The sequence below is a fragment of the Asterias rubens genome, unplaced genomic scaffold (genome assembly GCF_902459465.1).
Source record: "Asterias rubens unplaced genomic scaffold, eAstRub1.3, whole genome shotgun sequence".
Lineage (NCBI taxonomy): Eukaryota > Metazoa > Echinodermata > Asteroidea > Forcipulatida > Asteriidae > Asterias > Asterias rubens.
Window position 1 is genome coordinate 83,596 of NW_022985710.1, and position 24,591 is coordinate 108,186.

A 24,591-nucleotide genomic window follows, 5' to 3' on the forward strand; every position below is an offset into this window, starting at 1 on the left:
AATTGATGGGCTAAAATTGGATAAAATCACAAGGGGTAAGCCTTGCATTTTGGTCAAAATTGATGGGCTAAAATTGGATAAAATCACAAGGGGTAAGCCTTGCATTTTGGTCAAAATTGATGGGCTAAAATTGGATAAAATCACAAGGGGTAAGCCTTGCATTTTGGTCAAAATTGATGGGCTAAAATTGGATAAAATCACAAGGGGTAAGCCTTGCATTTTGGTCAAAATTGATGGGCTAAAATTGGATAAAATCACAAGGGGTTAGCCTTGCATTTTGGTCAAAATTAATGGGCTAAAATTGGATAAAATCACAAGGGTATACCTTGCATTTTGGTCAAAATTGATGGGCTAAAATTGGATAAAATCACAAGGGTATACCTTGCATTTTGGTCAAAATTGATGGGCTAAAATTGGATAAAATCACAAGGGGTAAGCCTTGCATTTTGGTCAAAATTGATGGGCTAAAATTGGATAAAATCACAAGGGGTAAGCCTTGCATTTTGGTCAAAATTGATGGGCTAAAATTGGATAAAATCACAAGGGGTAAGCCTTGCATTTTGGTCAAAATTAATGGGCTAAAATTGGATAAAATCACAAGGGGTAAGCCTTGCATTTTGGTCAAAATTGATGGGCTAAAATTGGATAAAATCACAAGGGTAAGCCTTGCATTTTGGTCAAAATTGATGGGCTAAACTTGGATAAAATCACAAGGGTATACCTTGCATTTTGGTCAAAATTGATGGGCTAAAATTGGATAAAATCACAAGGGGTAAGCCTTGCATTTTGGTAAAAATTGATGGGCTAAAATTGGATAAAATCACAAGGGTAAGCCTTGCATTTTGGTCAAAATTAATGGGCTAAAATTGGATAAAATCACAAGGGGGCAAACAAGGCCTGCACCTGCCCGATAAGAAATAAAAGCAAAAATGAATCGAGGTAAATGGTTGATCTGTCACGGTTAGGCCTGAAGTATAAAATAAACAAATAAAAAGGATGAATAAATTGTTGAGAAGTGTGTTTTATTTATTGTTGAAATCAATAATGCATTGCATTTAGTAAAACAAAATAATAACCAGAATCTATGTGTGAGATGTAAACAAAAGATAGAATGCATTTTACACGTTGAAATCAAAACCACTTTTTGACATCTGATCTGGTCCAACTGAGGAAAATGAAATCCCAGTGGCACATAAGCACTCTGTGGCTCAAAAGTGCTCCTTTTATTACAAATGATAAAATATGAATGCATTTAGAAAGGCCACTGTCACAATTTGTTCAATGAAACTGACATAATTATCAAGTTTGATAGTCATCAAAATTTGTGACCTTAAATTTTTTCAACACAAATCAGTATTCTAGCATAATTTGCCTCAATAGAAATGCCTTAGAAATAAGCAGACACAATTATTAGAAGGAAAAAAATAGTACTTTAAAATGCAAAGGTGCTATCTACTACTAAAGTTTTCTGTCAGTCATAGAAAAATACAATTTTAATCTACCATATTATTTGCATTTATATATGAATATGGGAGTTGTTTTTCAAGCTAGTAAAAGCTACCAGGCTATAGGAATAGAAACAATAATACTGGAAAAAAAACATGTCAAATGCAAAGTGCAGTATTCAATTCAAATACTACTAATATTATAGAAAGGCACCATAATTTAATAAAACCTAATTATTTATACATAGAGATTGAAGGTAGTCATTCGTAAAATTAACAGCAATACAAGCCTATTTGGTTAAAAAGAAGTACCAGCAGGTTTCGATAGCATAAAGCTTTTTGTTCATACTAGCATAAAAATACAAAAATATCAACAAATAATTTGTGAATTGAATAACTTGCATTCATGAATGGGAAAAAAAAGATGGGTAGTGTCTCATTCTTAAACTGCTGTTTAAAACTTTGCAGGGTCGTGGCCGTGCGTTAGAGGCCCTCGCCTTCAGCTTGGGCCAACGACCCTGCCGGTTTAACACGGCAGTTTAAGAACTTGGCGCTACCCCATCATTCCCTTAATTATAATCATTAAAACAAGTGTACATTGGAATCATATAAGGCGGTGATCAAATAAAACTGAGATAATTTGTACCTGAGGTCCCATTGAGGAAGACGGCCGACTGTTGAAGAATCTTCAGGTGTTCCTTTCTAAGTGGTTCTGCAGAGCTAATCTCAGGACGGACAGACCAAAGTCTGCGTCTTCTTTGCTGATAATCATGGCCGGTTTGATTCGGAACACCTGTGTGTCATGAGATAAACATAACAAAGCATTGTTTAGAATTTTCAACTGTTAAGCCTGGTTCATACTTTCTGTGATTGAGATACAAATTTTGACGCAAATTATTTGTTGCGAATTTGTGACATCCAAATCTGACTGCAAGTATGAACTGGGCTATTATAGTCTTTAAAGCCATTGGACCCTTTCGGTACAGAAAAAAAAAAAAAAAAGTTCACAGATTTACAAATAACTTACAGGGTTTACAGAAGGTAGTGGTGAAAGACTTCTCTTGAAATATTATTCCATGAAATGCTTTACTTTTTGAGAAAACAGTAAAACAATATAAATTCTCGTTAGCGAGAATTACGGATTTATTTTAAACACATGTCATGACACGGCGAAACGCGCGGATACAAGGGTGGGTTTTCCCGTTATTTTCTCCCGACTCCGATGACCGATTGAGCCTAAATTTTCACATGTTTGTTATTTGATATAGAAGTTGTGATACACGAAGTGTGGGCCCTGGACAATACTGTTTACCGAAAGGGTCCAATGGCTTTAAGTCACCACTACTAAGGGAATAAATGAGTTTACAGGCAAAGAGGTCTTAAAGGGACATTTCAAAATGACAGGGTTATGGTCATGCGATAACGGACCGAGCGAATTTCGCAACCCTACAATTTATAACCATTGTTATTTAACATGTTTAAGTTTGAAAATCCTAAGACGATTTCTGTCAAGTTATTGCTCCAGTTTGTGAAGGGTCAAGATTGCATTGTCGTTCAACAAATAGGGTATGAGGCCGCAATCACTCTATGATGTCTATCTACTCTGTCATGACATTCCTCAGTGGTCAATATGCAAGATATTGGTGTTGCGGAAGACCGTTTTGTATTTCTTTTCTTTAGAAATGCAAGCTCACTCAAGATGCTCCTTAAAGCTCGCGCATACTTTATTTTGGCGCTCTATAAACAACTTTTCATATGATTGACTGATTGATTGATCGATCTATCTATTGATTGACTGATAGATTGATTGATGATCAGTCCGATGGATGTCTGAGAACTTACGTTTCCATGGATACCTCCCTTGCCAATGAGGACGCCCATATCCTTAGCATCTTCCCATATTGGTCCCATCTGGTCTGGTGGAAGAGGTGTTCTCGATTCCTGCGGATCCAACATAAATTAAATTAGAAATGAGTTGGGAAGAGAATTTTTTAGTTCAAGGGTAGGTAAACGTTTGGTAACCACTCTTCAAATTTATGGCAAAAACAACTAACTTGGTTATACAGTACAGTGGATATCAATAGTTTAGGGGTTTTCTGGAAAAACTTTGGCAAGCTTTGTCTCAGCTTTTGCCAAAAAATAAATGAAAAATAATTCCCTATGATTGGCATGAACAGAATCCTACTCCTTACAGGCAGTGGACCTATTGCCATGATTGGTAATTACTCAAAATAATTATTAGCATGAAACCTTACTTGGTAACCGGTAATGGGGAGCTGCTGATAGTATAAAACATTGTGAGAAACCGCTCCCTCTACAGTCACATAGTGTTCAAGAAAGAAGTAATTTTCCACGAATTTGATTTCGAGACCTCAAGTTTAGAATTTGAGGTCTCGAAATCAAGTATCTGAAAGCACACAACTTCGTGTGACCAGGTTTGTTTTCTTCTTTCATTATTATCTGGCAACTTCCCTGACCAATTGAGCTCAAATTTTCACAGGGCTGTTATTTAATGCATATGTTGAGATACACCAAGTGAGAAGACTGTCTTTGACAATTACCAAATGTTTCCAGTGAGTTTAACCCTTAAATTTTACAACACCATTAAATGTATATGACCACCTGAAAAACTAAGCCCCTTTTCAAATTAACTTTTTGTGTTTTGGGATTTTTTTAGAGGCCTGTATCTACAACAATATATTAATATATTTTAAAACTCCTACAACTCTTATGCATTCACAGTTTTCTCAATAGGGGGTTTTCGTTTTTGACGATGGATGGTTCTGCGACGGTTTTTCAGCCAAACGTCGTTTTCAGTACAACAAATAGTCATCCCAAAAATGAGGGATGACCGTCCTTAAAGCCGACGCATGTGCAGATGACGCCAAATGTCGTCATTACCATCGCAGAACCATCCGTTATCCCTCCCTAATCATACCTTATCAGTCACCATCTCAACCCCGATCATGAGACCCTTGCCTCGGACATCTCCAACAATCTCAAACTCATCTCGCATCTTGGCTAGCTCCAGCAGCATGTAGGTGCCGACGTCTTGGCTGATTCCTTGGGTGTTCTCTTCTTCAATCACCTTTAGGGAAAATCCAGAATTAAAAGAGAGTTGCAGGCTTTAATTTTTATTTTGCTTATTTTCACTGGTGTACTTAAAGGCGGTGGACACTATTGGTAATTATCAAAGACTAGCCTTCACAGTTGGTGTATCTCAACATATGCATAAAATAACAAACCTGTGAAAATTTGAGCTCAATCGGTCATCGAACTTGCGAGATAATAGTGAAAGAAAAACACCCCTGTCACACGATGTTGTGTGCCTTAGATGGTTGATTTCGAGACCTCAAGTTCTAAATCTGAGGTCTCGAAATCAAATTCGTGGAAAATTACTTCTTTCTCGAAAACTATGGCACTTCAGAGGGAGCCGTTTCTCTCAATGATTTATACTACCAACCTCTCCCCATTACTCGTCACCAAGAAAGGTTTTATGCCGATAATTATTTTGAGGTATTACCAACAGTGTCCACTGCCTTTAAACTTGTTTTGTGTAATTTTCTAATGGCGTTTCTACTGTCATGCGCCCTCGAACAGGCTGGTCCTGGAGTGAGCCCAATATGAATTCAATAAATTATTAAACATTTTTATTAAGAGAAAATCTCTGTAAAGCATGTTTAGCTTAGTGGTGTTTGAAATAAGAAAAGACTATTAATAGGGAACCTGCGGGTACAATCGAGTGTAATTCGCTTTTAGAAGGAGTGCTGGATCTGAAAAAGTAAGCTCTGTTCCTCTTCTTTTCTCCTGAAGACGAAGAGAGATACTGTTTGAACTGTCAAGACCCCACCAGCTCTTTTCAGAGCTAACACTCCTCCATAAGATATTTAACACATGATTGTACCTGCAAGCTTACCATTTGTTGTTATTTCTTATATCTTGCATCTGGTTAGAAGATATTTACAAATAGAAACACAAAACATGGCCTTAAGGAGAGGCTATTGCCTCCATAAAAAGTATGGCCTGCAAGATAAAAAAAAAAAAAAAAGTCAAAATAAAAAATGCACAGACCATACAGTGACTTTTCGTCTGAGTAGGGAGAAACTGTGTATAAGGCGCCTTCAGATCATTCAACCCCATAAGTTACTCTTTATACCCTTTCTTGTGTGTTTTGTATTCATTTAGAATTTGAGAAAGACACTGCTAGGGGTGGGAATGTCAGACCAATAACTATTTTTTGCAAAAAAAGAACTCATAGTTTAAAAACAAGATGGTATTGATAGTTTTTTAAATATTGCATTTGCTTTTTTATTACTATTATATTTTATACCACATGTTCTAGGTATCTCTCAACTTAGGTTTACGTTTTAATTTTTCTTATTGTATATTATTTTAATGCTATTGTTTGTAGTTAAGCGCCATGAGCACTTTTATGGATTTGTGCGCTTTATAAGTTTCACTATTATTATTATTATTTTATTATTAACATTGGAGGAAAAAGGAAGGCTAACCATCTGACCATACCTCTAAGACAGCTTTTCCAACGGCTCCCGCAAGTGGGTTGCCTCCATATGTGTTCAGATGCAGGGCCGACTTAAGCGTCTTGGCAATTTCTATGATGAAATAAGATAACAGACCAAAACTTCAAGTGAAAGTCAAACATGGAAATGGAACATTTTTACACTCTCTTTGTTTTTTAAACCCGTCTGATGAGATTGTTTATATCATCCAGGTTGAGCGCTTTTGAGGCAGCAGAACGGCTCCCATGCAGGGCCCAATTTCATAGCGCTGCTTAGCGGCCGATTTTGTGCTAACTATGGATTTCCTTCATAGCGCTGCTAACTGTAAGCACACAAAAAGGCATACTAACCGCACAATGCAAATCCACAGTAAATGCGCAATATGGCTGCCCAATTTTTGTTTTGCTAACCTGTGAAATACACTTGCACCTTTGCTTGCACCTTAACAAACTTTTCTGCTACAGCAAGCATGAAAATTTGCTTACCGATAACCTGAGCCTTGATTAAAAAAGGATTACCAACCATATTTTCACGTGAATTTCAGGATAAGCGAACAACAGCTGAATACCAATAACAAGCAATATGCAACAAATGGAAATTTGGATGGTAATCCTGTTTTTATCAAGGCAGAAATTCCATGCTGAGCTGATCTTTTGTGCTTAGCAGCTCTATGAAATTGGGCGCAGGTCTCACCGAAAGCTCCCTAACACTCACAACCAGCTGTGTGTTTGACAGCTAGTCACCATCAACACAAAAGCTCGGAATTAAAAATCGTGTTCTGCAAAGAAACCCTTTTTTATCTTTTAACCCAGATATATAAATAGTTTATAAATGTAAATGGTTTATTTATTTAAAAATGTCATCGCAGCATACCGCTGAATTGCGACATAATTTACAATGATTAAAAATATTACAATAATTCTCAAAAAGCTTTACAATAGAAAATACAAAGTGAGCATTTGATAAAAAAATAACAAAAAAAAAAGGCCTGCCAGAAATGTACAAACAGATTGAATATATGTATATACAATTAAGACCCGAAAGTTAAGTAATACTAAGAGCCTTCTACAAATTACGAATGTAACCAGGTGACATGTACATGTATGTGCTACACCTTTCCAGTCACCTTTACTCACTCAGTGGAGTGTGAGTGGGGGTGGATGGGTGGATGGAGATTGGTTTCACTGAGCTGCTCAGAGTGCCTGCCAGACTTCAAATTCTTACCTGGAGTGGTGACCACTGCAGCCAGTGGGAAGCCATTGCCGATGCCTTTTGCTAAAGTCACTGCAGGAAACAAAACGGAAGAAGGTTACCGTGTTATATAGAAACTCCAATATCACAAAAAAATGTTATGATGCACTTATTTTCAAAACGGATAGAGTCCTCATGAATATATAGGAACTAATTACAAGCCTCTTATCTCATTAAAATGTACTTAAATATTTATCTTTAAAGACACTTGATCACTATATTGGTAACTGTCAAAGACCAGTCTTCTCACTTGGTGTATCTCACTATATGCATAAAATAACATACACTGTACCTGCCACAATTTGAGCTAAATTGGTCATCGAAGTTGCGAGATAATAATAAAGAAAAAACACCCTTGTGACACGACGTTGTGTGCTTTTTTTTTAATAGTTGGTTGATTTTGAGACCTCCAATTCTAAATTTGAGGTCTCAAAATCAAATTTGTGGAAAATTACTTCTTTCTCGGAAAACTTAGTCACTTCAGTGGGTGCCTTTTCTCACAATGTTTTATACTAACAACCTCTCCTCGGCACCCGTCAAAAGTTCTGTGCTAATATTATTTTAAAAATTAAAAGACCATAAAAACTTACATGATGAGAAGCACTGCTAAAGTTGACAGCATTTTTCAACTATTTTTATGATTCCTTATTAGAAGTAGTATTGTTTGCCAATTGTTTTACCCCAACCATTTTGAAACTGAGAACTGTTTCATGCATGATGTTGGAAGGATGGTTTCTTTTAACGAATGTCATAAATAATTTTAATTATGTAACAAATAAAGAGAGAACCAATCGTTCAGGACTTTACAAAATGTCAGAGCGTGTTCATGTTGTGAAACCACATATGTACAAAATATGGGTAACAAAATCGTACCTATGTCAGGTGTCACATCATGTGCTTCAAATCCCCAGAAGTGTTCACCAGTCCTACCGAAGCCCGTCTGCACCTCATCAGATATACACAGTCCCCCCTTTTCCCGGATCAATCCAAATGCTTCTTTTATGTATCCCTTAGGGAATTGGACTGCACCACCGACTCCCTGGGTAAGAAAACAAAAATATGGGTTTGGTTGAAAGAGTGCACTGTTTATCTTTATCCTAGTTCAAATCAGAACTGTAAATTCTTTCAAAAAGGGATTTAATTTACATTGCTGCTACCAATAAGTTTGATTTAGTCTCTAAAAACTGAATGTGAAAACACCACTCAAGAAACAAAATTTACGTCAGTGACCAGACACAACACTCCAGAAAGCTGGGGGCAACTTGTACTTGGCTCTTGGTTAACCTTGATTTTTTAGGTAGCCCAGAGGGCTAGTCAGATTTTACTCTCCTGTAGCCTGGTGGGCTAGTTAAACTTGGGTCATAGGTAGCCCTTCAGGCTAGTCAGACTTGACTCTGAGGCAAATTGACTCTAAGGCAGTCTGGCTGGCTACTCAAACTTTATTCTAGATAGCCTGGCAAGCTTTACCGGTAATGGTCAAACCTGGCTCTTAAGTACAGACATGCAACTGTAACTTCACAAAAAAAGAGTGAAATAACCAAATGTCAACGATTTTGTGTAATAATTTTCAATTTTGATTGTCAAAACTGAGATTAAAAAAAGAGGAAATCAGCTTATCCGAGGAAAAGTTGCATGCCTGTAAGTACGACACAGTGAAAAAGGCAAAGATATATTTGCAGCAACGAAACATTAATGTTTCAAATACCTGAATACTTTCCGCAAACATTCCTGCAACTTTTTTAGGTACCGAGAATCGTAGGAGATCTTTAAGTTGATCGATGTACATGTCTTTGGCGTAGCACTGACCGGCAGCACAATGACAATTTCTTATCGTCTACAGGAAGAAACAATCAATGGTGAGAGTAAAGGCCTTCTAACAGGATGCGACGTACGTACAAGAAACACTTTAGTGGAAAACCAGACTTTTTTTCTATTAACATTCTATAATGTCCCCAAGAAAATGATGTGGAAAATAACAAGTGAATTGAATTTGGATTTAACCCTCACACTGATGTGTTTTATTGAGCACTGTAAACTCAATACTTTTGACAAGTTCTGTAAAAGAAAAAAACCCATTGAATTGCCTTTTTTTTTTAAATTTTTTTTTAAGAACTTGGAAAAAGTACTGAGTACAGTGCTAAATTCACATCGGTATAACAGCAAAAGCCAAAGTATATTCTTAATCCCCAGAAGCATCGATGCACATAGCTTGTGGTCCAGTTTCAACATTTTGAGTCCTGGTTATTTAGCATGATGCGCATTCTTTGCATTGCACCATTACGTGCACACCAGTGCAATTTGACTCTGAAAATGGCGTGCATGGTATACGTCTAGGCATGTCACACTGGTGCATGCGTGGAGTCAACACTGTTAGATGCCATGAAATTTACCCCATGAAGAACATTGTATTAGTACTATAGGCCACTGACGTATAAATATATAATTATTGCAACAAGGGGATACCAACAATTAATTAAAGACAGTGGACACTGTTGGTAATTGTCAAAGACCAGTACTCTCACTTGGTGTATCTAAACATATGCATAAAATAACAAACCTCTGAAAATTTGAGCTCAATTGGTCGTCGAAGTTGCGAGATATGAATGAAATAAAAAACACCCTTGTCACACAAAGTGGTGTGCTTTCAGATGCTTGATTTCGAGACCTCAAATTCTGAACTTGAGGTCTTGAAATCAAATTTGTGGAAAATTACTTCTTTCTTGAAAACTACATCACATCAGAGGGAGCCGTTTCTCACAATGTTTTATACTATCAACCTCTCCCCATTATTCGTTACCAAGTGAGGTTTTATGCTAATAATTATTTTGAGTATTTACCAATAGTGTCCACTGCCTTTAAAAAGGCAACACTTTCTCACCTGGACAGGAGAGTCTCTGCAGTTTGCCCCTCCCCATGGCCCTCTGAATGGGTCAGGATTAATTACATTATGATATCCATACCCACCAGGAACATTATAAAGCCAATTACCGAGGGATGTTAAACCTAGAAGGTTAGGGCTGATTCCATGGTATGCATTCCTGAAATGAAGAACAAAATAATCAATGACCTTTAAATATTATTAGCTGTTCCGACCGTCCGTCGGAACAGGTATTGTTTTCGTCGAGATTTTTATTATTTATATTACTATTATTATTATTCTTTGTTTCTCCCTTAATCCCATAGCGTTTGTACACGTTTTTGCGGCAGCCTAATACGAAAGAGTGAGTTTATTATACCAAATTGAAGCTTAGAACATAAGCTTAATTCTTATCGTAAAAAATATTAAAATTGTTAATTAATAAGCCTTAATTAAGCTTATGAGTATTTAATTAGCAAACCGAGTTAACACCATATCTCAAAAAGTAGACCGCCAATCCTGAAACTTTTTTCAGCTTTACACTAGTCAGGTCCTGTTTATGTGATTTCCGACATAGAATTCTGGACGACGTCACCATGACGTCATGTATTGCACGTTTTGTGCAATGGCTCTTGAAGTGTAAACAAACCCAGCTTTCGGAAACATAATTTATTCGATTAAAATTGAATTACATGTTGTACACTTCCCAAAACTGCTTTAGATTAAGATATATTTTATTGATGGTCATTTTAAAAGCATCAACTTATAGAAACAGTGTAATTATTTAAAAAAACCTGTATTTCCGGGGAAGTTTTTTCAAAGATCATGGGTACGGCGTAAAACTTGATTTGAATTGTCAAAATTGTAAAACTGTTAACTTGACCAAGTCCTTATCCCATTTTCGACCGGTGTTATTGCGTTTTTTTTTTCAATATACATAGATTTCTTACGGTCACCGACTAGCACAAGTCTAAACTTGTTCCCAAAATTTGACAAGCCTGAGCATGGTGCGTCGTGGACCAGGTTCATTTCAGGCGACGAGCGTGGACCACGAAAATAGACCGCCCGGGATTTGGAAATATTTACGGGTAAAGTCACCTTGTTCGCGCCGGGGACCATTTGCCTAAACTAATTCCAGTATTTCGCGTTACGTTCGGAAATTAGACCATGACAAACAAAAACTCTTTGACAGGAATACAAAAGCAGAGATTTTATTATGCTGCAGTTCTCTGGTGGTTGAGTGGCTCAGTTTTATAGAGCTGCTGATAATAAACAGGCAAAACATTTTGCTTTACAAAATTGCAGAAATTGAGCAGAACACCTGGATTCACAACTTGAACATGAGGCATGGTTAAGCTGATTTTGTGTTTAAAAAGCTATTATGTAGTTTGGTCCTGGGCCAATGGCTTTTAAAGGAAAAAGGAAAGAATCGCAGTGCTTACGTAATCAGGGAACTGTGCTTACGCTAAGCGTATTTTACAGCTTAGCAGGGAATGTGTTCTTCACGTCACAATTCGCATCAAAAAATTTGCTACAGTTGACTAATTGTGCTCAACTCCTGCGAAACTTTCACTGCGAAAACAGTGACTTAAAAATTTGATTTGCATTCGCAGGAAAAACCGTGCTTTACTTGTGACAAAAGTAGGCAGGGGCGACTAGTGTGCTTTAGTGTTAAAGTCGCGACTACAAATTATTATTTGAGTCTCGACTACTGTTTTTCTCTACTCCGTTATAATCGTGTCCACACATCGACTACAAAATTTGTCCTGACTACCTGTTTGGTGAACCAGTTGTGTTGCTTACTACTATTCGCAACATAATTAATATTGCCCTTGCGGCATAGCGGCACAAATCTTGAGAATCTGTACTTTATCTCGACAAGTGTCATAGTTAGGTTTGAAGTGCGACTAGTCGAGTAGTAAACTTCACTAGTCACACCCATTCGCAACATAATTAAAAATTTGTCCCGACTACCTGTTTGGTGAACCAGTTGTGTTGCTTATATTCGCAACATAATTTATATTGCCCTTGCGGCATAGCGGCACAAATCTTGAGAATCCGTACTTTATCTCGACAAGTGTCGTAGTTAGGTTTGAAGTGCGACTAGTCGAGTAGTAAATTTCACTAGTCACACCCATTTGCAACATAATTAATATTGCCCTTGCGGCACATAGCGGTACAAATCTTGAGAATCTGTATTTTATCTCGACAAGTGTCGTAGTCAGGTTTGAGGTGCGACTAGTCGAGTAGTAAATTCACTAGTCACCCATTCGCAACATAATTAATATTGCCCTTTGCGGCACATAGCGGTACAAATCTTGAGAATCTGTATTTTATCTCGACAAGTGTCGTAGTTAGGCTTGAGGTGCGACTAGTCGAGTCATGATGGGAACTTGCTTAATGAAAAAGATTCAGTGCTCTGCAGAAGCATTGAATTCTTCGCTTACGTCAAGCGAAATAGACTGCTTATAGCAGGGATTTCTTTTGTTTGTGTGCTTCCAAGCTCGCACATTATTTTCCAAGCTTGCACATTACAGTAAGCGGAAAATGGTGATCGTAAGCGCAGACTTTGGTGGTCATGAGAACCATGAAATTTTGCCCTGTAAGTAGGTTTGGTAAGGCCTACATGTACACTTCAAACATGTAAAGTCAAAAAAGATTGTTAGTACATGAGGGGAAATCTTGTGAAACTGGTCCAATTTGACTCTGCTTCACTGCGTAAGCAAAGAATTGACACATCAGAAGCGCGGATATTATCGCTTACATAAAGCATATTTCACAGCTTAGCAGGGATATTTTTGCTTGTGCGCGGGGAAACTTATCATATGTAATCTTTGCTTTGAACTAGTTGCATAGATATTTCAGTGCCTGCACAGTAAGCGGAGAATGGTGGTTGTATAATAAATGGGCAGAGTTTGGTTGAAGCAGACAGAGCCATAAAACTGGGCCGTGTTCTATAGGGGAAATTATAGCTTGACATTTTATGACAGTTTTGGTCTCTGTGACGTACACATACAAATACAGAGTCAGATACAGACATTACGGTGCAGAAATCGTGCAATTGAAATGTCTCAATAAAGGAGTATCCTACAAATTAATTATGTGTTTTTAAACACGTAAAATAATATCAAATGGAAGCTTTAGGATGTTTAGCTTAATTCCTATCATAAAACGTATTAAAATTATTTATTAATTAACCACCAGTGACCCTCATTTGCATATTAATTAGGAAATCTTTGCAGCATCATATCTCAAGAACTTCACGGCCGAATTTTCAACTGTTTGTTCTGAAAGACTCCTTGGGGGTTGGAGATTAATTTGAAAAAACTGTGACCTCAAGTTGACCTCTACTTCCGCGTCAACTGGAAGTGTCACCATATCTCAAGAACTATAAGCAGATTTTCAAAATATTTTCAGTTATAAACTCCTTAGGCATAAAATATTAACTTTAAAAAACCCTACTTCCTGGTCAACAGGAAGTGGGACCATGTCTCAAGAACTATACAACAGATTATCAATTTTTGTTCAGTTATAGACTCCTTGGGCATTCAAGATTAGTTTGAAACAACTTTGACCCCATGTTGACCTTTACTTCCGGGTCAACCGGAAGTGAGCCCGTATCTAAAAAAGTACAAAGCTAATGTTCAAAATTCAGTTATAGACTCTAAGGCAATAAATATTAGCTTTGGAAAACTGTGACCCCAAGTTGACTTCTACTTCTGGGTCAACCGGAAGTGGGACTATATATCAAGATCTACACAACCGATTTTATAGACTCCTTGGCATTGCAGATTAATCTTTGGTAGCTGTGGGCCCATGTTGACCTTTACTTACGAGTCAACCGGGAAGTAAGACCTTATAACAAGAGCTACACAACTTTTTTGAAACCTTTTTTCAGTTATATATTCCTTGGGCAATGAAGCACATAATCCAAGCAAAACAACACGGAACAGCTTCGTGTTTGTTCACAAACACTTAATGTCTAGTTATAATTATGTTTAATAAAAAAAACAGCCATCATCACAATGGCCAGTCAGCACTTCAAGCACTTCACTTAACCGACTACAGGTGTCGACCAAAATCAATTGTTACCAGGGGCAAGTGCCACCATAGGGCCGAAACTGGGTTACTCCCTTCTCAGTTTGTAAAGAAAGCATGTGAATCAGTCAGTAACCACTGTGGCAGTGTCATGGTCGAGCAGTTGAGAGCACCCGATTCAAACTCTGGTGTTTGATCAGCAGGGTGTGGGTTTGGATCCTGGTCGTGACACTTGCTACGTAAAATTGGGGAGGTAGTGCTTTCTGCTCTACCGGCCAGGCTTCGGACTGATGATACCCAAGTCTACATTTGTATGGACTGTCAAAGGGGTAACCCTGTTCCAGCCCTTGGAGTAGGTGGCAACAGCCTCTGGCAAAAATAACTAAAAAGTATGTCAAGGACTAATCTTTCAAGAGAAGTCTTTCACCATTACCTATTTGTAAATCTGTGAACTTTTTTTTTCTGTTCCGAAAGTGTCCAAGGGCTCAGGAACCGTCCCACAGCCACAGCGGTGAGAGGCGAGCGCTTCAAGCACTAGCCTCCCTTGCCACCCAATGGTCCACAGCGCTAGGGTTGCACCTGTCAACGCTTACCTTAAACTAATGATGTCATATGCACCTGTATGTAGCCTGGCCATAGTCACTGCCAGATCGTTTGCTTCAGTGCCACTGTTCACAAAGTAAACATTCTAGAATCAAAGACACAAAGTCAAGAATTTTTTAGAAAACTGGGCCTTGTCACACGAGGCAACTTTTGCAGGCAACTTGGAGGCAATCAACTGTAGTGCATGCTACAGAATCACTTTGGTAGCACCATAGAGGTCTCTGTCCTTCCTCTATGGTAGCACACAAGTCAATTTTAAAGGCAGTGGACACTATTGGTAGTTACTCAAAATAATTATTAGCATAAAACCTTTCTTGGTGACGAGTAATGGGGAGAGGCTGATGGTATAAACCATTGTGAGAAACGGCTCCCTCTGAAGTAACATAGTTTTCGAGAAAGAAGTAATTTTCCACGAATTTGATTTCGAGACCTCAGATTTAGAACTTGAGGTCTCGAAATCAACCATCTAAACGTACACAACTTCTTGTGACAAGGGTTATTTTTCTTTCACTATTATCTCGCAACTTCGATGAACCGATTGAGCTCAAATTTTCACAGGTTTGTTATTTTATGTATATGTTGAGATACACCAACTGTGAAGACTAGTCTTTGACAATTACCAATAGTGTCCACTGCCTTTAAAACATTGTCTTACGATCCACAAAAGAAAAATTTGAACATTCAAATTGGAATGCCTTTTCTTCTTGGAGATTGCCTGGAACTGGTTGCCCATAAATTGCCTTGTGTGACACTACCCATAGGATCAACACTAAGCCCTCATATACATGAAGTTGATATAATGACTTGAGAAAAACTTGCGCCATGTCTTACAATGTCTTTTATAGGCATCGCTATATTATAATTGGTTTGGTTTAGAGGCCTACAGCAGCTTTCGATAGTACAAACAATGTGAGAAAAATTTCACTTACATCACGTACATGTAAAAGTGATGTGGTTATGTAAAAAAATACACATTTTTATGCCCCAAGGTTTGAATCTACGAAGCATTACCGTCAGAAACAATTCTCAGAATGTGTGTTCCTATTCCTATTGATTATTCTACCTGTATACTTCATTCTGGATTTTCAGTGATAACCCAAAAGTGTGACCACCTTATAAAGTGAAACTTTCAAAGGTTACTTTAAAGGCAGTGGACACTATTGGTAATTACTCAACATAATTATTAACATAAAACCTTACTTGGTAACGAGTAATGGGGAGAGATTGAGGGTATAAAACATTGTGAGAAACGGCTCCCTCTGAAGTGCCATAGTTTTCGATAACGAAGTAATTTTCCACGAATTTGATTCCGAGACCTCAGATTTAGAACTTGAGGTCTCAAAATCAACCATCTAAACGCACACATAATCGTGTGACAAGGGTGTTTTTCTCGTTCATTATTATCTTGCAAGTTCGATGATCGATTGAGCTCAAATCTTCACAGGTTTGTTATTCTATGCATATATTGAGATACACCAACTGTGAAGGCTTGACTTTGACAATTACCAATAGTGTCCACTGCCTTTAAGTGTATATATATCTACATTTATATAGGATTAAAACAAAATTGACAGTTCTAAAATCCAAAAGTATACAGTGTACATGTACTTTGCCTTCTATTGTACAGAAAAAAGAAATGTCCGTAGAGTGACTGGAACACAGAGCAGTACGCCTAATGTATTTCACAAGTTAGCAGGAAATTTTGCTTTCGCACTTGTGTCTATATAGTCCCAAGTTAGTAGGCATTTTTTGCTTACACAGTTAGCGCAGAATTCGGGCAATAAGAGGCATGTGTACCATGTCAATTTCTTTCTGTAGTGAAACAAAAATACTCACTTTAAGGTTTCCAGGCATTTTAGCAACAAGCTTCTCTGCATACTCATAGATTGCTGGAATCATGTAGATGTTAGTGGTGTGCCATATCTTATCAATCTGCTCATGTAGAGCCTTGTTCACCTTGCTGAAATAAAACAGCAGAAAATACAAAAAAAAAGTACAAAAATGTTACTATCACTACTTCTAACATGTCTAAAGGTTATTTCAATTTCTTGAATTTGATAAACAGCACTGGGCAGGTATAATATTTGGTCTTTGGAAAAAATTGTAATACTCTATTAAGTCGCGGGCTGACCTACTTGTATGTACAAGTGATAGTCTAATACACTTTTAAGGCCATATATAATGGAATAGAATAGAATAGAATAGAATCATTTTATTGTCCACGTTAAAAACGTAGAAACTTGACATCCACTGGCCAAATTACAAGTAAACACAATCAATATAAAAACTATATAAGTTACATATATGTAACTAAATATTTGTGATTTTTCCCAAAGGTAAAAATAAATCTGAAAACAGACTATAAGTAGAAAGGTTATCATCAGGATTATTAGGAAACTCTGGCTACTCACTTCAAATTTTAATGAGACCCAATTGAAAGAAAACTCACGACAAAGTGTGCCCTCTACAGCTCACTCAGCAGAGATAATTTTTTTCCACAAAAAAAGTCGACCAACCAAAGGCTATGGACACTATTGGTAATTACTCAAAATAATTATTAGCACAAAACCTTGGTAATGAGTAATGGGGAGAGGTTGATAGTTTGAAACATTGTGAGAAACGGCTTTCGAGAATGAAGTAATTTTCAAAGAATTTGATTTCGAGACCCCAGATTTAGAATTTGAGGTCTCAAAATTAAGCATCTGAAAGCACACAACTTCGTGTGACCATGGTGCGACAAGGGTGTTTTTTCTTTCATTATTATCTTGCAACTTCGACGACCGATTGAGCTCAAATTTTTATATGTTGAGATACACCAACTGTGAAGACTAGTCTTTGACAGTTACCAATAGTGTCCAGTGTCTTAATTCCAACTCGAATTTCATTGTCAAGTTGGCAGTTTAGGAACTAGAAAACAACCTCACAAGAAACGAACCCCAAAACGAACATCTTATGCACTAAACAAAGTGGTGAAACACAATCTTGTCTGTATTTCTCCTGTAGTCACTCAGCTGGCTGTGGAAAGCAAACCATGAGTGATGTGCAAAATAAAAAATGTATTCTGGGTTAACAACTTGATGATAGGCAACCAGGAAACTTGTTTGGCTTTTTTTCCCCAAGAAAAACTGCCAAAAATGGCCTCTGATGGACAAATTGTAGCCGGGTGCACTGGCCTACAAGTCGTTCAGAATCCAAACGATCATTAAATCTAGATCAAAATTCCAACTAAATCATTAACAAAGCTCTCGTATCCGTTGTTAACGTTCAAACAAAACCAGAAAGCAGTGGTTGCACGGAATATAAACGCAAAGAATATAAACACACAAAGTGTTGACACATCCGTTTTTGCTTTGTATCCGTAGTGTTGTGAAACCTCTCTTGTTTGACTGTGTACAATGCAGATAACTCTATCGAGAACCGGTTAATACACTTTAGACTACAGGTTCACATCCCATTCTTGTTAATTTTCTCTTGACCCCAAATTTAACTACGTACTATAATGTGCTTTCTCGGTCAGTTTCAGCTGAAGCTCACTACTTGTTACTTCAAAATGAAACTTTCAAATAAAATCTTCAACTCACGGATGACAGTGCCCAACGCTTACGGTGACGATTCCTGAGAACAAATCAAGATAACGTTTGCCGTCCGAGTCAAACAGCCACTGCATGTAACCCTGGTGGAACATTAATGGTTTCTTGTAATACTCTAAGATACCTGGATTAATGTTGTTTGTCCGTACATTCCTTGCATCATCATAAGACATACCCTATACAGGAAGAGAAATTGGAGTAAGAGGAGTAGGCCTAGGCGGCTAGTATACACATACAGTCAGCTCCCGTTAATACGAGGTCCGCCAAGCTGTCCCATTTTCCTTGTATTATCCGAATCTCGTCTTAAACGCAGCGCGCTAAATATAGATACATACGTCATCACTGTGCATGCACACAACACGTGTACTTGTGTACATGACATAACGGCCCCACGTGTGTACACAGATGCATAGCAGAGCTGCAATTGACTACTGTGTGCATAGAGTAGTGTGTGCGATGTACTGCACAAACAAGCACAAAATTGGGCTAATAAAAACTGTTTTAACTAATTTAGTTTAGTTTTAAATTCAATTTTAAAGTCAATTAACACTTTACAAGATTGAAAAAATGTGTGAGATTTTAACTTGCGTTCATGTTTTGGGAAGTTTCCCTTGCAAAACTTTGGTCGCCGGCAGTTTATTGCCAATGCAATAAATAGAGTCGGTAACCATTTGTTTAATGCTGGATGGTTCATTGCTACTGCGAGATACCAAGGAAAATCTTGCTGCTGCAATTGTATTGCACACCCTGTGAAAAACTTCGCACGTAGCAGTCAATAAAATAAAAGCTGAATTTTCATTGGTAACCACTAGTGTAATAATAGATGTTTCATTGCTAACGCGAGATACCAGGGAAGATCTTGCTGTTCAGTTTTGTATTCCTTATGCACGTGTGGGCAGGTGCAATACACGTAGTCGCAGCTAGCAGTTAACAAAAAACCAGACTCTTCATTTTCATTGGTAAACACCTGTGCCATGTTAGATGGTTCTTTGCCAGTGTGGGATACCAGGTAAAATATTGCTTTGCATTCAATACTATTGATCACGCAACTAGTTTTGCTTGCAAGTTTGAGGGTGGTTTCTTTCTTCTGAAAATGCTTGTGCGCTTATAAACTCAGTGGAACGGTATCTTTTCTAAAGATTTCTGGATTGTTTGTTGAACCATGGAAACCACATAATCCCTCCATTGTCCAGAGTTTGGAATTAACAATTGCCGACTCCATCGTGACTCCCGATTTTGGATTAGCGGTAGCGTCCACTTAACAAAACATCTCTTTTGTATGTCTTGTAAAAGCCACAAATAACAACTTTACAGTCTGTACAGGTATTTCCTTTGTTGGTTTTTGTATTGTTCTCGTTATTAAAGGGTTTTTAACAATGTTTTGCTCGTAATGGGTCGGCCAAAGTACCTCGTTATAACCGTGTTGTCGCTACTACCGTGCTTGTATAATCAGTATTTTAATGCATTGAAACACGCATGGGGCAGTTTGGGACCGGCAAAAAACCTTGTAGTAACCGGAACCTCGTAACATGCGAGCTCGTAATAACGGGAGTCGACTGTACATTGTATTGACTGGTAAATAGTGCATGTCTATTCCAGAAGAGGGAAATAGGCCCTTCTTCTGGTCGGTCACAGGCCCAAGGGGGATGGATAGGCATGCACTATTTACCAAATTATGCCAGTCCATGTTTTATAACATCTCAGACTTAAAGCCATTGGACACTTTCGGTATTTCAGTATTGTCCAAGGCCCACACTTTGTGTACACAAACCTGTGACAATTTAGGTTCAATCAGTCATCGGAGCCAGGAGTAAAATAGTGAACTTTTAATTTTGTTTCTGTTCCAAAAGTGTCAAATGGCTTTAAATGTGAATAAGAAAAGGTGACAGGCAGGGAAAAAGCACCTGACATGAATGAGCCAACAATGTACAAACTTACCTCATACTCTGTTGCTTTAAAGTCTGTGTCAGGAAGGGGAACAATTTCAGGCATTTGAGGCACTTTGGAGTGCTGACTGCTTACTACAATAAAATCAATAAAATGTGGTGTTAAGATGGTTAGGAAATGATTGCAGAGGAAAAATATTGCGTCCTTTTGTCTAGTTTCAATTATTAAAGACACTGGAACCTAATGTGAATAATAATACTTAGTAGACCATACAAACAGAGTTAAAGACACTGGACACTATTGGTAATTGTCAAAGACTAGTCTTCACAGTTGGTTTATCTCAACAATGCATAAAATAACAAACTTGTGAACATTTTAACTCAACAGTCGATGAAGCTGCGACATAGCAATGAAAGAAAAAAAACACCCATGTCACGCAAAGTTGTGTGCTTTCAGATGCTTGATTTTGCAATGATTGCCCCATATACAGGTACCTAAACATGACTTTACTTTTGTTGAATCGCTCGCCCTTGGTGGGGTGGACTAAATTGGATTAAGAGCCCACCACTCAAACTGGTCTAGCTACAACACTGCCCTTGACAATTACCAAAGGTGTCCGGGGGTGGGGGGGGGGGGGGGGGGGCGATTTCACAAAGAACTTAAGAACATAGTCCTTACTTAGGACTAGTACTAGGAGATATCAAAAACTTACTTAAAGTAACTCGTCTGACTTGAGGTAAGACTAGTCTTAACTCTTTGTAAAATCCACCCCTGACGTTTAAATGAAAACACCATGACAAACGGAAATTCCCAACAAATCATTATTGACCTCACCACTGAAAGGACTCGATTGACGAATGAGCCCCATGAGGTAATTACTACATCGTAATCCCTTCATCTGAAGACGTACTCTACCGAGCTGATGCATTGTGTTGGCCTGTCAAAGAAACAACAGTAAGAAATATTAATTTTGGTTTAACCCATTAACACCAATGTGTGTTACCATCGCATATAGACCATGTGAACTCTGTTTACAATAAGTGTGACCTTGTACATTATTTGGGTATTCTGGCAGGCACTGTACTACACTGGTAATAATATGGGAAAGTTGACATTTTGTGTCATAACTTCCACATAAATCCAAGAGTTATGAAAGTAAAATCTGGACTTCTTTTGAGATGAGCCCCCTTTCATCATATCAACAGTTGATAAGAATTGGACAGTGTAATCTCTATAAAATTATCTTTTACATTTTTTATTTTTTTTTTCATTGAGCTGTGTACAAATCATGCCTGCAGGAAGTCCAGGCTCTGTGGCTCTTTTGTAAACATGTAACGTCACATATCACATCGACTCTACTCAGTACTTTCCAGAATTCAGTGAAAAGAAATCCCAGGCATGTGTATTACTCATTGGGGGTTTTAACTCATGCCCTTTTCTAGCAAGACCATCGAGGTTGCCCCTAGAGGCAGTTCAGAAAACATTCTAGCACTTTGGTTTGGAACGATCAGTGTTTGTTTTAATAGGTTTTTTTATAGATTGCATCTGCTTGATTGTCCTAGAGCAGAAGGCAGCATCAGAGTCCGTTTTGTCCCAGCAGCCAGTCATTTTTTTTTTCTTGTCCCAAGTAAAGATTAGTCCCAACTGTACCTGGAACCATGTTACATGTGGTTTTGGGATAGCACACTTGTACTTGTTATACCTCTGTACAAATTGTGAAGTTTGATTGGTCGAACCAATCACGTGCCGTGCAACAAATACGCATGTATCATGGCTAAAGATGCGCGCTACGCGTAATGCACAGCGCGCTGGGTAACATGAAAAGTGATGTACACCGGTGTACATCACCTTGATCGTTCCCACCATTGGTCGATTTCAAGCGCTGTGCGAAAGTCACGAGGGTTCGAGAGAACAGGTGAATAGTTGTTTCTTATTTGAACTGTTCGTCTGCTTATTAAAACATGATTAAACTAAATGCATTGCTCTGTCTTAATAATGTTTGAAGATGACAACAGAACTCCGAGAAGAGGAATAACAATGTTACCAAGGTATAACAAAACAATTGTTGCACGCTGTGACTGGGGTCCATGGGTTTTGTTCACCCTCTGTGGCAAATGGCACCCTCGGCTTCGCCTCAGGTGCCATTTTCCCCCTCGGGTGTACAAAACGCCATGGACCCCGTCACAGCGTGCAACAATTGTATAATGTTGTACTGGGACTGTACAGTAGCTGCCCACTGTCAATGGTCTGGTGAGTAGCTCGATGGTCTGAGACACAGTTAAAGACATTGGACAGTCCAACACTACTCGTAATTGTCAAAGACTATCCTTCGAAGTTGGTGTATCTCTCTTGCATAAAATAACAAACCTGTGAAAGTTTTAGCTCAATCAATCGTCGAAGTTGCGAGATAATATTGAAAGAAAAAAACACCTGTGTCACACAAAGTTCTAAATCTGAGGTCTCGAAATCAAATTCGCGGAAAATTAATCCTTTCTCGAAAACTACATTTACTTCTGAGGGAGCCATTTCTCACAATGTTTTATCCCATCATTGCCATCAACTTATCCCCATTACTCGTAACCATGAATGTTTTAATGCTAATAATTTGTTTGAGTAGTTACCAATAGTGTCCACTGCCTTTAATGTTTAAACAGTTTTCAAACCTGGCAAGCATGCCTGGTGGCTTGCACTGCTTTAACAGTGACCCCATAAATAACCATCCACCAGATAGTTGTGTTGGCCCTTGGTGGAATAAAAATAAAATTGATTTATCGGTCACCACTAAAACTGTTCTAGCACAGTGACTGAGCTCCATGCTGAGAACAACAATACAACATTTCTTTCGGCTTTGCAGCATAGCTACACCAAGGTTATTATCCTGGCATAGTGGCAAGCTAGAGCACTGGAAGCCCCTATTACTCCAATGTGTACTTAGCTACATGTAGGCCTATAATAATGACCTTAACCTTACCACTGCAAGCAGTCAAAGGTTGCACCGGTGTATAGGCCTATATACACAAAAAGGCAACCGCCTAGGAAGGGCTAAATAATTTGAACCCCACTCTAGACAATTCTTTGTTCAACTCCCTAATACTAGAAAAACACCCTAAATATGAACATGATTTACTAACTTCTCAGTTTGAGGTTTCGCTATTGACCCCTTGCATGTGCGTCACACGCGGCGACTGATGCCACGCTCACCATGTTGGTGGTCAATAGGCTTACGTGTAAACGCCCCGTCACCTAAAAATGCGCACTTCATTGAATAACACAAGTTGACATTGACCACCAAAATGGCGCATCCAAGATTATTCTGATGATGAAGTCAGGTGAAATGGGTCAATAGTCTCAATGAACGATAGCAGAACGAACCTCATAATTCTATCTAGGTAGACTCAGAAGTAACTGCCGGTAAAAAGTAAGTAGACCTATTCTCAAGTAGAAATCTTTCCTCACAAGTCAAATAACATGAGCTTACCAAGGTCAGCTAGCTAGGTGAGAATTACAAACAGCAGCAGTCAGCAGTTTTTCTGGTCCTCAAACAAGGCCCTTTATATTCTGTAATAATTAAATGTCGGCACACTTTTGCAACAAGTTGATCGAATCCAGCAACACAACGATTCCTACTCAATGCTCTGTCACACTGTGCACCGACTCCTGGTGGGAACACAATCATTCGTCTGCATCCTACTGCTCTAGTAAAAGGCTGAATAAAACAAAAACGTATACACATGGTATGGTAAACGTCCGTGTAACACTCAGTAAACTGGTGAAGTGTAACTAGTAAAAAATAATGCAAGTTAAAGCAAGTGTAACACCTGTGGAGCACGTCCGTCAACTCAAGGCCCTGGTCACGTCACGGCTACAACTTATACACAGTACATAGATTATTAAATATTATAATACCTGGAACGGAATGATTTCACTGTCACAGAGATTTGGACTCGCTGGCTGCAAGTGCAAGCTAGCTTGACCCGACCGTGGGCTGGACCTCGACCTCCCCACCCAGCCAGTCAGTGGTAAAACGTCAAAACAAGATATAAAACTCGATAAACAAACTGCAACTGGTTGCAGCGCCCTCTGGCGTGTGAACAAGAACAGTCATAAGGTTCAGGTGGGCGTCTCTACCCGTGAGAAGGGGGGGGGAGTCCTTAAAAGTAGTGGGCCCTACTAATATTGATGTCAGTGTCCTATAAAGGAGTACATGTGTGTGTCGTTCTTATCAACACTTTATCTAGGGAATTTAAATGTGTGATGAGTCGATCTGCACCTCGTATTATGACTGGGTTGCCCATGGCTTGCTAACAGTAACAGTCGAGTAACGACGAAGTCCAGTAACAACGGGCAGCTTTTTTTTTCTAATGACCTGAAATTAATATAATAGGTTGTAATACTTGCAT

General features: G+C 38.4%; 1 protein-coding gene across 5 annotated transcripts; it reads right to left on the bottom strand.

Annotated features, from left to right (window-relative positions):
- Nucleotides 1-1,005: 1,005 nt before the first annotated feature.
- LOC117305989 (alanine--glyoxylate aminotransferase 2, mitochondrial-like) lies at nt 1,006-24,209 on the bottom strand. Of its 5 annotated transcripts, XM_033790840.1 has the most exons (15): nt 24,010-24,069; nt 23,670-23,897; nt 21,026-21,128; nt 20,243-20,325; nt 18,296-18,480; nt 16,551-16,674; nt 14,705-14,799; nt 10,095-10,254; nt 8,922-9,050; nt 8,090-8,255; nt 7,190-7,249; nt 5,970-6,058; nt 4,384-4,533; nt 3,288-3,386; nt 1,006-2,238 (listed from the first exon to the last, which is right to left on the bottom strand). In XM_033790840.1, exons 3-15 carry the CDS (start codon nt 21,117-21,119, stop codon nt 2,134-2,136), a joined length of 1,539 nt encoding a protein of 512 aa, XP_033646731.1. In that variant the 5' UTR covers nt 21,120-21,128; nt 23,670-23,897; nt 24,010-24,069; the 3' UTR covers nt 1,006-2,133. The 5 variants fall into 5 exon arrangements, with proteins under 5 accessions (XP_033646731.1, XP_033646732.1, XP_033646733.1 ...); XM_033790841.1 differs by lacking the exons at nt 23,670-23,897; nt 24,010-24,069 and adding an exon at nt 24,098-24,209; XM_033790842.1 differs by lacking the exon at nt 23,670-23,897.
- Nucleotides 24,210-24,591: the final 382 nt, after the last annotated feature.